At 43.5% G+C, this 12,624-nt stretch overlaps 1 protein-coding gene across 3 annotated transcripts in view; it reads left to right on the top strand.

Annotated features, from left to right (window-relative positions):
• Dock2 (dedicator of cytokinesis 2) overlaps window positions 1-12,624 on the top strand; it is a 418,217-nt gene that overhangs the window by 348,619 nt on the left and 56,974 nt on the right. For all 3 annotated transcript variants that reach the window (XM_010622200.2, XM_033761620.1, XM_033761619.1), the window contains one exon: window positions 9,528-9,676. In XM_010622200.2, coding sequence (XP_010620502.1) covers window positions 9,528-9,676 — 149 coding nt within the window. The remainder of the gene's footprint in view (window positions 1-9,527; window positions 9,677-12,624) is intronic.

Here is a 12,624-nt window from a genome sequence, read left to right on the forward strand (position 1 = left end):
TCTTTTAGTGCATTTTTAAATGTATGAATATTGATGATAAGTAATTGAAAGTTTTCAAAACATTGCATGTGCCCAACAAAAGCATGGGGCCCAGATTCAGTTTGCTTACGGGCTTTGCTTTGCAGTAGTAGAGACCAGCCAAAGCTGTGTTGGGCCTCTTTTGCAGCTCCCCAGCCCAGACCTTGCCAGAATTGCAAAACAGGGAGCTGTGCTTTGTTTGTCTCAAGTCGTTCCATGCAGCATGCTCTTTTCTGAATGTCCTTTATTGCATTGTTTCACACACAGAAGATTTTATTTAGATATAGATTATGTTTTGGCAAGCATTCCTGCAGTCCCAATTATGCCAACGAATGAAAAGATGTTACCAAATACTACACCTGCTTAGAATCACAGAACATCAGACCTGGAAGGGCCTGTTAGAAGACAACATTGTCCAGCATTTTTTAAACATTTATTTTAAGCTGAGGGCCAATAAAAAATATTCTTGATAAGTAAATTGGATGAAAGTACAGCTGTTCTAATTGAAGTGAGCTGGGAGCCCAGAGCCCATTAGATAGGCTGCTCCAAACTCTCATGTAGACCCCCTGATGGTTTTTCTCAGGGGTGTCATCTTGAAGCATTGAAGAGACTACACTTGTAAGCTAATGGGCTGGTCAAATTTTCCACTTTAACAATGAGAAAACTGAGGGTGAGGAGGAGATAAGGTTCACACAAGGTAATTTAGTGGATTAGAGGCAAAATCTAGATAAACATGCTGACCAGAGCCCCTGTTCTGAACACATTACAAACACCTTATAGTTTGCAAATGCCTGTAGAATGAGTGAATGCAATTCAAAGACATAATCATGGTTTGCAGGTTGCAAAATAAAGGCATTGATTGTGACTGCCCTAGTCAGGGAGGTGTTTATTCAAAGAACAAGGAATTATTTGGACCCAGGCTGTAGGAGAACAGGGCTAGAGCCCATCTATAAGCCAGAGAAGATGTGTGGCCTCCGACTTTATCTTCAGGATGCTCTGTTCCTGCAGCACTGAGCTGAAGATAGGCCCTCAAGAGGACATCTTCACTGGCCTTCTTTGGATGGCCTCTTGATGTTCCCACCAAGCCTGCATCCACTGAGGGAGTCACAGTTTCACATCATATCTAGGAGGATATGACTAGAAGAAGAAAGCATGGACAGAGGTGAGATAAAAGATGTGCATTGCAGAAAATAAGAAGTAAAGACTGCTTTGCAAAAAGCCTCCACTGCTTCTCATCCAGACTTTTGAGGATGAGGAAAATATATAGGCCTGAAATGGGATTCCTGGGTCCAACAGGCTTCCCTTCATTAGTGACACAACTGCCCTCTCCTTGCCTGTCTCTTTCAGGAATGAGAAAACAGAAAGCAGAGGCAGAGAATAGATACTTCCTTTACTGCAGCACACACTGTGCACGGTGAGAGATGAGAGTCTGGTGCTAGAATGCAGATGAGATGAACTTGATCATCCACACCAGGACTAAGCACTGTAAATATTAGGGCCCAGTGCACCACCTCCTTGGGAAATGATAGGTTTCCATGTGCAATCTGTAGAATATCCAAGATGGAGTAAAACCCGGGAGCTGTCTACAGCAGCCTTTCTTGATTGCTTAAGCAACTGCTCTTCTCCTCCTCTTCCTGGCTAACTGAAACCTGATTATTTCTAGGGATTGCAGTTGGTTCACTTAACAGTACCCTGTAGTAGGTGTTGATCATGTGACCCAGATCAATCTCATGAGAAACACCAGAAACGTTCTTGTTGCAGATTTAGCAAAGTATTTTTTCTAAATTTGAAGGAAGAGAGAGAGGTAGGATGGGGGGGAGGGGGGGAGGATAGAGGGGAGGGAGGGAGAGAGAGAAACAGAGGCAGGGAGGGAGGAAGGGGGAGAGAGAACAGATTTCAGTGAGCCTGGCACATCCCTCACCCATTGTGTTTCCCCTTCTTTCATTCTGAAAAATAACAAGATGCCTAGAGTAGCAATAGCCATCTGAAAGCCATAAGGATGAAATTCACAGGCCAAGGATAGAGGAGCAGTTTTGAACTGACCAACTTCAAACTTCACTTTAAAAAAGGCACAGCTTCGGATTAGCCATGGTGGTCACATTTCTATTACAGGCCTAAACGATACATTGGCTAATGCAGCTTCCCTGACTGTACAGGCCAAGTTGTCCACTGATGTCCAGAGAACCCAAGGACACTCCCAAGGTCAACAACAAATCAGTGTTTGAGTTGAAGCTAAAGGACTGTCTCTTGACCCAAATTCCAGTGTTCTTATGAGTCATTTTTTTTCCAGAGAACATGCAGATTATTTCCAAAAGGTGTGAAATAAGCAACTAACTATGCTTTTCAAAGATGACTGATAATGAGTAAATCATAATGCATGTTTGTTTTTAAAATTTTGTTTTAATGCCAGAGGCAATCAGGCCTCATCATCATGATCATCAGTATCATCATCATCATCTTCTCATCAGGGAAGACTAAAGCAACTCTGTGATTATAAGGTAGCTAATTACTAGGCTCCCATTCAAGCTTGAAGATCATTTAACATTCTTCTGGGGAGAATCTAGACATACATGTATGTATATGTGCGCGTGTGTGTGTGTGTGTGTGTGTGTGTTGGGAAAGAAGGTGTGGGTATGAGCAGGGACATCTTGGTATGGAAAAGGACATGTTGTTGAGGCTCTAGCCACTGATGGGTTAAAGTCATTTGTGTTTCTGGATTTTGGGACAATGCCAAATATAGTATGCTTTTCCCCATAGTGTAGCATCATAACATTTGATTTCTCCTTGGCATGAAGCAATACACATTTTACTAAAATGACTTTGCATTTAACCCTCCCACATTTGCTTGGTTTAATGCTGGGCTGCTGTATTAACAGTCACCATGGGAAAAAAGGCACATTCTAGTGCTGTCATCTCGGCCACATAAGTGGCGAGACTGTTCCTGGCAGACCTGTGGGAGCAGTTGGCCTGTTCTTTTTAAGCATCTACAGAGTGCCCAGCTTACTGCCTAGCTCTAGGGAATGGCGGGAGGGTTGTGGAAGAATAAGGCATCGGTCATGCCCTGCAGGGAAGAACCTATTGTCAAATTCCCTAATTGGGAAGACTAGGAATATAGCTGTTTAAAGTGAAGTGTGTAGTAGAGATTTAGCAGTTCAAGGTCCATAAGGATGTACCACTGAAGGGCATAATTCCTAAATTAGGCACCAAAAGATGGACCACATCAGCACTGAAGAGAAGCTGGGGAAAGGGAAAGTATTGCAGGAAAGCCACTAGACTAAGCAAGTGCAATATGTTTCTTAAACAAAGCTTCAGATTAGCCATGATGGTCAGATTTCTATTATAGCCCTGAATGATACATTGGCTAATGCAGCTTCTCTGACTGTATAGGCCAAGTTGTCAACTGATGTCCAGAGAACCCAAGGACACTCCCAAGGTCAACAACAAATCAGTGTTTGAGTTGAAGCTGAAAAACTGCCTCTTGACCCCAATTTCAGTGTTCTTATGAGTAATTTTTTCCCAGAGAACATGAAGATTATTTCCAAAGGGTGTGAAATAGGCAACTATGTTTTTCAAAGATGACTGATAATGAGTAAATCATAATGCTGCTAAGAAAATGGGAAACGGAATTACAGAGAGATCCATTCACTGAGTATTGTGGTAGGCAGAATAACAGCTCCCCAAAGATGCCTGCAAATCACCCAGAACAAGTGAAATATGTTACCATATATGGCAGAGAAAACTTTGGGTGTGATTAAGAATCCTGAGGATGATGAGTGTATGTTGGATTATCCAAGTGGGTGCAATGCAATGGTGGTGTCCTTGGAAGTAGAAAAGGAGTCAAGACAGTGAGAGGAAGAGTTGAAGAAGGTACATTGCTGACTGGAGACAGAGAATGCAGAGAATCCCTAGGAGCTTAAAGGTGGAAGGAAACTGATTATCCTTCGACCTCCTAGAAGGAACTTAATCCTGCCTACACCTTCATTTTTGGCCCAGTGAAACCCACCTCAGATTTCTGATCTCCAGGAATGTAAGATAATTAGTCTCATTTTAAGTCACTAATTGGTGATGATTTATGATAGCACTGATAGAAAACCAAAATAAACCCCTTCTAAATACCAGGGGCTAGGGACAAAACTGAAAGCAAAGGAGGGACATAACCCCCGTAACCTCATGGACTCATGATCATTGCACTGAAAAGTTAAATACTAATTGCAGCTCTACTTACTTATGGTTGCAGAGATCAGATAACTATAGGACAAAAGCCTGATGTGTCTGGAGAGTCTGTGTCGGACTAGCGAGTGAGCCACAGACCCCTCCCACAAGGAAGAGAGAGCTGAGCTCCCTAAGCTCTGAGCAGTGCTGTCTGTGGGCCACCTGTCTAATTTTGCAAGAATATTTAAAAGTAACAGTGAAATTCATTATAGCAATACAGATGCTCCTTTACATTCATTGTAAATTGAACATGTAAGTCAAAATGCATTGTAGATGCCTAACCTGCGCAGTCATCACAGCTTAGCACCTGAGTGCGCCGTAGAGTCTTGGTTGTTTGCTCTGAGGAGTGTGAGGCTGAGTGGGAACTGCAGTTTGCTTTTGCTGCCCAGCATCCCTTGAGAGAATGGGACCATATATTGCTATCCTGGGAAAAGATCCAAGGTACAGTTTCTACTGGATAAAGATCACTTTTGCACCACTGCAAAGCTGAAAATCCTAAGTCAAACTGTCAGTAGTCAAGGATTGTCTGTATTTTATTTAGCCTCATATCCCAAAGCGTTATCATTTCAACATGCTGGTTCATGTAATCAGCATAAAACATTCTTGAGGATTTTTTAAAAATTTATTCTTGGAAATCTGGTGGATTTTGTTTATATCTACAATTCATTTCTCCTTGGACTAGCCACACCTCTGGTGCTCAAAAGATGCATGTGGCTTTGAGGCTGAGTAGCAGGGCTGTAGAAGATGCGTAAGGATTTACTTGCAGAGGCAAGTGTAGGGGGGTGTTCAGCATGGAAGGGGGCCAGAAGAAGAAGGAAAGAACTTGGAGGGAGGGCCAAGTGTGAAGGCTTAGCGGAAAGGGCAGGGTGCCCTGAGGAGCAGGGAGGAGACAATGGAGGAAAGACCAGCAAAGGGCATCGCACAAAATGAGCCTGCAGAACTTGTTGTCAAGAGCAACAGAAGCCACGAGAAGGCTTTAAACAGTGGGTTCTAAATGGTCAATTTGAGGCTTTTCAGATATTTCTGAGGACAGACTAGAAAACATTTCAATGAGACAGAGACAAGTAGAGGGCCATGAACATCCTGATCCTTTCCCCAGGTTGACTCTTGGCTATGAGAGTGAACCAATAAAATGAGCAGCATGCAAAGTTCCTTGAAAACATGAGAGATTCAATGGGGTTGTATGCTATCTTTTCATACTGTTTTCTCCAGAATCTGGTACAGGGCTGACCCCAAAATATTCACCACCACATCATCATAATTGTTAGCATTGATACTCACTAAATTTCCTAACAATGCCAGACACTGGACAAGGCTCTTAGCTTAATATTCATTCTTTTAAACAGCCCACAAATTCTGGACAGATATAATTATTATCTCCCTTTCATAGATGAGATCATGGAGACTCAAGGACATTGAATGTTAAGCACATGGCCACTTAGCTATGGAATGGCATTAGGAGACCTCACTCACAGGGTCAGTTCAGAGATTTCATAGTGCCATGTGCCAGGAAGGAAGCTGAGCCGTCTTCTCCTGAAGATGAGGAGAGAATTGATTACCTGACTCCGTGTATTGCCAGGAGGGTGCTCTTCCAAGCCTAAGGCAGAAGAGCAGATATCTATGTTCTTTCCTCTCTTTTGGAACCGAATAGGTAATTTTTTTCTTTTTAATGATGAACGCTGTTTTATTTTAGAGTCTTTGGGAGGCTTGCTGGACTCAAATCTAGGAGGTCATAACTTGTTCTAATCTTTGTTCATTTCAGGATATATGCCACACTTTTAACTTTTTTTTAGACATCTTGCTCTGTTGTCCAGGCTGGCCTTGAACTCCCAGCAATCCTGCTTCAGCCTCCTGAGTGTTAGGATCACAGGTGTGTGCCGCCATGCCTGGCTTCATGCCAGGCTTTTGAGAGCCTTGGAGTCTCAGATAGAGGACCTTTTCTGTCTGACATTAACCTCATAGCGTTAGTGACCTGCGTGACTTCATGGTTGTTACTCAGATTCACAGAGCTCTCTTTACTTCCTTCCTTTCTTGATTACCGTCTTAGTGCCTTCCAACCCTTGGCATTCAACCTCATGTCCCCCTAAGAGGAGTGATGGATACAGCCATTGTGCAGGAGAACACACAGGATTCCTTTCCTCTTACACGCCTCAGCTCTTCTCTGTGCTCTCATTAGCACTAGACCCTTTCCTGAAGCCTGTGTAATTCAGCGTTTGGATTTATCCCGCTGGCTCCCTGGCACTTTAAAAGCCTTTTCTAATTGGTATCTGTTCCCAGTGAGATTCAGCTTCCATTATGTAAAAAAGACCCTCAAACCAATTCCCTTCTTTGCCTTTTTTAGAATATAGCAGCAGGTGTGATTCGTGAATGAGAATTTTTTTCCAAATGAGTATGTATTCAGCTAGCTACGAATATGTTCTCTCTCCCTCTCTCCCTCTCCTCCACCCCCGTATCATATCTGTGTACGTAAAGAAAGACACACACACACATACTTGGTTTATTTGAACACAAAATTCAATGTGTTGAAATTCTATTTTTTATATAAAGGAATAACATTTCTTTAGGGAACAATTTAAAGGCCAGTGAGATCACACTGTATTAAGAAATCAGCATCTCTTTCTCCTGTTTCCCTAGCCTGCCAAATATCTCTTTAAAGAATACAGAAAATGCAGATCAAAAGTATCTAAGAAATCTCTAGTCCATGGCATGTCTGCCCTGTATTTTAAAGCATCTTAAATACATCCTTATCATGCCTGGTGCCCTCCAGTATTCTAAAAGCCTTTGTTGCATAAGCAATTTCTCTATTCCATCATGGCTTATCTGACAGTTTCCCATTTACTTTCTACCTATTATTGTACTCGACTTTGAATTTTAAAACCCCACTGTGGTTTGAAAAAGACTTAAAGGATCTTGGAGGATGAAATAAGAAGCCTAGATTAGCAATTACTAGAAACTTGCCACAAAGTATGGTGGTTTTTTTGTTTTGTTTTGTTTTCTCTTTTCTTTTCTTTTCTTTTCCTATTTGGGCCAAAGCAAAGACTTAATGCTCAAGTGCAATCCAAATGTGTTGTATAATGAAGCTGACCCTCCGGGAAAGTGTCTATATCTTTCACTCCACTCTGCCAGACTTCATCATTTCATTCTCACAACTGAAGGTACTCCTGGGGTGATACATTTTTTACCCGAATTCTGCAGAAAGACTCCAACATTAAGCCTCATTTGGGCTGAATAAAAATTCATTTCCTTGCTGCCTTTCTGTTGGCTCCTGTTTTTTTCTTTAATCAAAAGCAACCATGCCTGGCCACACACCCTACTGAATGAGTTTCTGCACCCCCAGGAGCCTTCTATTCCAGGTCAGGACCACAGATGTTGATCTTGACAATGGAGGAAAGCAGGTGGGGTTCCTGGGCAGTGAGACTTAGGAGGAGAAGGAGGCAGCTTCAGGTGGAATATATAAAGTTTTGATTTTGTGGGTACCGGGAATCGAACTTGGGTCCTTGCTCTTGCAAGGCAGGTGGTGGAACCACTGAGCTAAATTCCCAGCCCCCTAGAGTTTCAGTTTTGATGCTGGAATATGCCTGTCCTCACTCCCCAGAAGATCTCTGCAGTTCGTAAGTATTCCTGTTTATTCTTTATCTCTGCCACTTCTGTCATGTGTATTCTTAAGCATCTGCTCGGTTCTGCTCACCAAGGCTGCTTTTCATGGTTTATTTTGACCAAATACCAACAATAATAGCTAACACTATGTAGTGTGTCACATACCAAGTGCTGATCTTGCTGTTCGAAAATAACAATTCACTTATTCTTGATAGTCACTCTGGCATGAATATAATTGTCATCCCAGGTTATACATGAGGACGTGGAGGTTTCTCCCAACATCACATAGCTAGCTGATGGTTGAGTCAGTTTAAAAATTCAGGTCTGGATCCAGAATTAATTCCCTTATCCAGTGAGCAATACTGCCTCTTCCACTGGGTACTGATTCAGTTCGATTCTGGTTCATATAGACATATTTTCACATGTTCTTCTTAATACACGGGTATTCCTTCTGCATTTTTATGAGGTGTCTATCCAAGTCACATATCTATTGAAAAAAAGACCTAGCTGGCAATAATCAGCCTTGAGAACTAGAAGTCAAAAATGCCAGCCCCGGTCAGCCTATCCTTGCCTTACCTGCCTTACAGAATAACCACTGAGCAAGAGAATAGTGATGGCAGGTAAGGCATGGAGAAGATGATTGGGCCCAGAAATTTTTTATCTCTGATTTTCAAGACAAATTATTTTCCCGCTAGGTCTTATTTCGGGGGGAAGGGTAGTGTTATAGGAGGCAAATGTAATTCCTCCTTGGGAAGATCTTGATTTTAGTTTCTATTATCTCTGCTACCGATACAAAGATGAGAGTTGGTGTGATTTCTACCCTTCATGCCATTCTCATGAAGACGTGAACCAAGTGGTTCAACAAGTACAGGAATCATTTCTGAGTTGAGAGAGAAGGCGGAATGGAAGCAGCAGGGACAGCTGTCTAATCTAGCTAGAGGCAAGGTGGGCTTGCAGGGGGCTTTTTCCCTCAAGGAAGGATATACACTACGAAAGGCTCAAAGATGGGAGGCCATACAGAGGAAGCCAGGCAGTAACAATGTGGAAGGGGACACTGGTGAGCAGGCAGGGGAAAGTATTCTCAACCAAGGAGATTTGGGAGCACAGGCCTGTTAGTGGGGGTACAGAGTAGCTTTGTGACACTGGAATGGGCCATTGTGGCTAGAATGCCGACAGCAAGGGGAGGGGGCTTTAGGGTACATCTTAAAACGAGGCACGGGGAATAAGAAATTGTGGCTGATCTGCCTAGAAAACTGCATTTTCTCCCACTAGTGAGGTCCTTAATAGCAAGATTTGTTTTCCTCACTTCGTGAAACTTTTGGTAAAAGCATGTTTTCCAAACTCCAGAAATCACTTATGATGCAGCCAGACATAATTCCAAATATCCCTGTTACACGGTCACTGAGAATCTCAATGATAAGGGTTATGCTTGCATAGGAGATAATGCCGGTGAAAACCCTTGGAAACAGCAAAGAGCTTTCCACGTGCCTGTGTCATTATCTTTCATAATGGGCCTGGTTTGGGGCAATGCATGTGCCTCTCACAACAGTTAATATAGGTGAAGTGTTCAAAGCAAGCCTGGTTTGTGATAAACAAGTATACAAGTGTTAACTATTGTTTTTGCTTTCGTGCCTCTCTTTCATCCCTTCGCCAGGCTTCATGAAACTGTTTTATGTGCTTATATGCTTCTTCTCTTTCAGGCCACAACAAAATCCGCTTCATCCCAGGCATGGTGGGACCTATATTAGAGATGACACTTATCCCTGAGGCTGAGCTTCGGAAAGCCACCATACCAATATTCTTCGACATGATGCTGTGTGAATATCAAAGGAGTGGTGATTTCAAAAAGGTACAAAATGAGGCTAAAAACTCATGTCAGCATCCCTAATCCCCAGCCCATTTACCCATAATGATGTCCTCGTTCCATCTGCCTGAGCTTCATTCAGAGGCTCTGAGGCAGGACAGGGACATTTGTTCATGTGCCCAGAATGAGCTGGCAGATGGAACTCGGTCAGTATATGTCCCGCCTTCCTGCCTGAGGCCACGATGAAAATGCATTCTTTCTGTGTATCTGTTCGGTCCCTCTCCCAAAAGGATAAGCAACCCACTTCCACACCTAATGGCTCCCTGGGGTGTGTTCCCAGGCCATACCTTTCTACCCTTGTCTGAGGATTCATCTTTTTTGATAGCTTCAAAGATCTACATTGTCTAGCAGAAGCCAGCCCTGGGAGTCAGGCATCACACTGGGCCATACATCAAAGTGGGCAGCGAATGCAATTGGAGGCACATCCTTCAGGAGAGAGAGGGAGAGAGAGGGAGAGAGAGAGAGAGAGAGAGAGAGAGAGAGAGAAAGAAACTGTGTGATGGAACATGCCTCCTCTGGCACACGAGTAAGAGCTTCTCTAAAATGTGAGGCTTCTAGGCCAAGTGTTTTCATTGGGAATGTGGCCTCTTAAAGAATGAGGACCACAGTCTAGGCCGAATAATACAAAAGCCCCAGCGGGGAAAGAATACACCCACTCAAGCAATGTGTGCTTGGCACCATCCACTCATTTCCCACATTTAGTATATGTGCTGCCGAAGCGAGCACTCATTTCCCTCATTTAGGAGCGTGGTCTCTAAGTGCCATCAAGGCTGCCCAAGCACTTTCCTCAAGTCCTTCCCTCTTCCTCTCTGCCCTGACTTCTCGCCTAGTCTCCCCACTAACTGGGCTCCTCCCTGTCCCTTTCTCCCCCAGTGTTTCTGCCTCTCCCTCCATACCATGGCCCTACCACCAAAAAATTTTTCATAAAATGTGTCCTGAAAGGGCAGCAGATTCCAAACTGCCCTTCCTCACCATTCTCAGGGTCATTGCCCTTGCCCATTGATTCTCTAGTCTCCACCCTTTAAAGTCCAAACCCTCTACCCTGTTATCAAGGTCCACCCAGCTCTGGCTTTCCTTTGAAGTGCCTGACCATTCCCTCTCCTCTTCCCCAACTTCACCCATTCTTCAGGCATTCCTGCAGCTCACCTGCATGGCCTTACCCCCACCCCAGGGACCCTCTTCCTGTCATCTCTGTGTGTTCACAATCCTGCCTGCCAGTGGCTTCCAAATTCCTTCTGACCCCGCAGAGCCCATTCCAAGTGCCATGTCCTTTAAGAAAGCTTTGCTCCCTTTTCCTATCATTTTATCTACCCAAAGGATGACTACTATACCACTTTGCTTTATAGTCACCCCTGTGCATTATCAGTGTCTTCCTCCACCTCACCAGTAAGAGTGATGATGGTGACGGCAATGACTGACATTAACATTATCTTCCCATCCTAAAGGTGGTGAAAAAATGATTCTTAGAGTGAGGAAATCATTTGTCCAAAGTCACATATCTAGAAAGTGGCAGAGCAGAGACTGCAATGCACGGGTCATTACCATTCCCCAACCCACACTGAAATCACTGAACCATCCAAGTGTCGGTAGAGTCACAGTCAGTGTCAGCTGCAGTAAAGAAAGCCATCCAGCAGTGCAGTGTTTTCTCACGTGTGTTTCAGAAAACACTAATCCAACAAAAATGCTCCAGAGGAAAAAATCTCAGGTTAAATACCTTGGACACCACTGTGCATTGTAATCTGGCTTGGAGATTCCCAGTGTATTCTAAAGCAGTCAAGAACTTGGATGTCCCCTGGCAAGCAGACCTGTTTAACTTCTCCAGTTTATTTTTGAAGAAATATTATGGGAGGGCTGGGGATTTAGCTCAGTGGTTCTGCTGCCTGCTTCGCAAGGGCAAGGGCAAGGTCCCAAGTTCAATCCACAGTACAAAAAAAAAAAAAAAAAAAAAAAAAAAAAAAAAAAAAAAGAAAAAAAAAAAAAAAAAAAAAAAAAAAGAAAGAAAGAAAGAAAGAAAGAAAAGAAAAAAGAAAAAAATATTATTGGAGCCACCATTCTTCCAATCACACTTTGAAAAAAAAAAAAGTTGCTCTGAGAGGAATAAGAGACTAGTTTTGTAAGATGGTACCTCCATGAGGAATGTTTTTCCCCTTGGATATTAATGGGAGCTCCTAGTCCCAAAAAAGATCAGTGAGCAGCTGTCTCCTTTGCAAAGATCCTTAAAGGAAATCAGGCTGAGGAGTTCAGATGCAGAAAGAGATGAGATCTGGCCAGCTGGGTCAGGGGAGTGGGAGGTGAAGACCTAGGTTAAGTGTGTGGAAGCAGTTTAGTATCCACTTCCTATTAAGGGTAGAGCAGATCTGTGAAGCTTGAGAGTACTTGAAGGCATACAAAAATCAGATAAAAGATTACTTATCCTCAGATCGCCCCAGGTGACAGGTGTCTCAGAAGAATTCCTGGAAACAGGTGTGGAAAGAAAACATTGACATACCTAATGATACACAACATCTGAAACAGAGAAAGTACTTGGTCACTGTCTAGATTAAGACCTGACAGATTAATGGCAGCCTTATGCCTTCAGAGGCTGGATGCTGCTGTGACTTTCCTTCCCTGACGGATTCCCTTTGTGTCATGTAGCCACCTATTTTCCATAGATGGGCTCAGCTTTGGGCTTTTCACTCCTGTATGAGTTCATTGCAAGCATGTGCCCCAATTGCTTCAGTTTGCTGCTCCCTTACCAAAGGGACAGGACGGTGAGGCTGACAAATGGGACAGATGGTGATGCGAAAACTAGCTGGAGTCCAGCTGCGAGATAAGCAGGTCCCAGCATGTGGCTTAAGGCTCTTAGTGAGCAGCCATGAGGGGTGTGCCCAGGAAAGGGCGAAGGCAAGGGGGCCCAGCATAAACCCCACGCAGCCCTGATAGCCAGAACTGGA

The sequence above is a fragment of the Fukomys damarensis genome, unplaced genomic scaffold (genome assembly GCF_012274545.1).
Source record: "Fukomys damarensis isolate Sample0158 unplaced genomic scaffold, DMR_v1.0_HiC HiC_scaffold_9, whole genome shotgun sequence".
In the NCBI taxonomy this organism is placed as follows: Eukaryota; Metazoa; Chordata; class Mammalia; order Rodentia; family Bathyergidae; genus Fukomys; species Fukomys damarensis.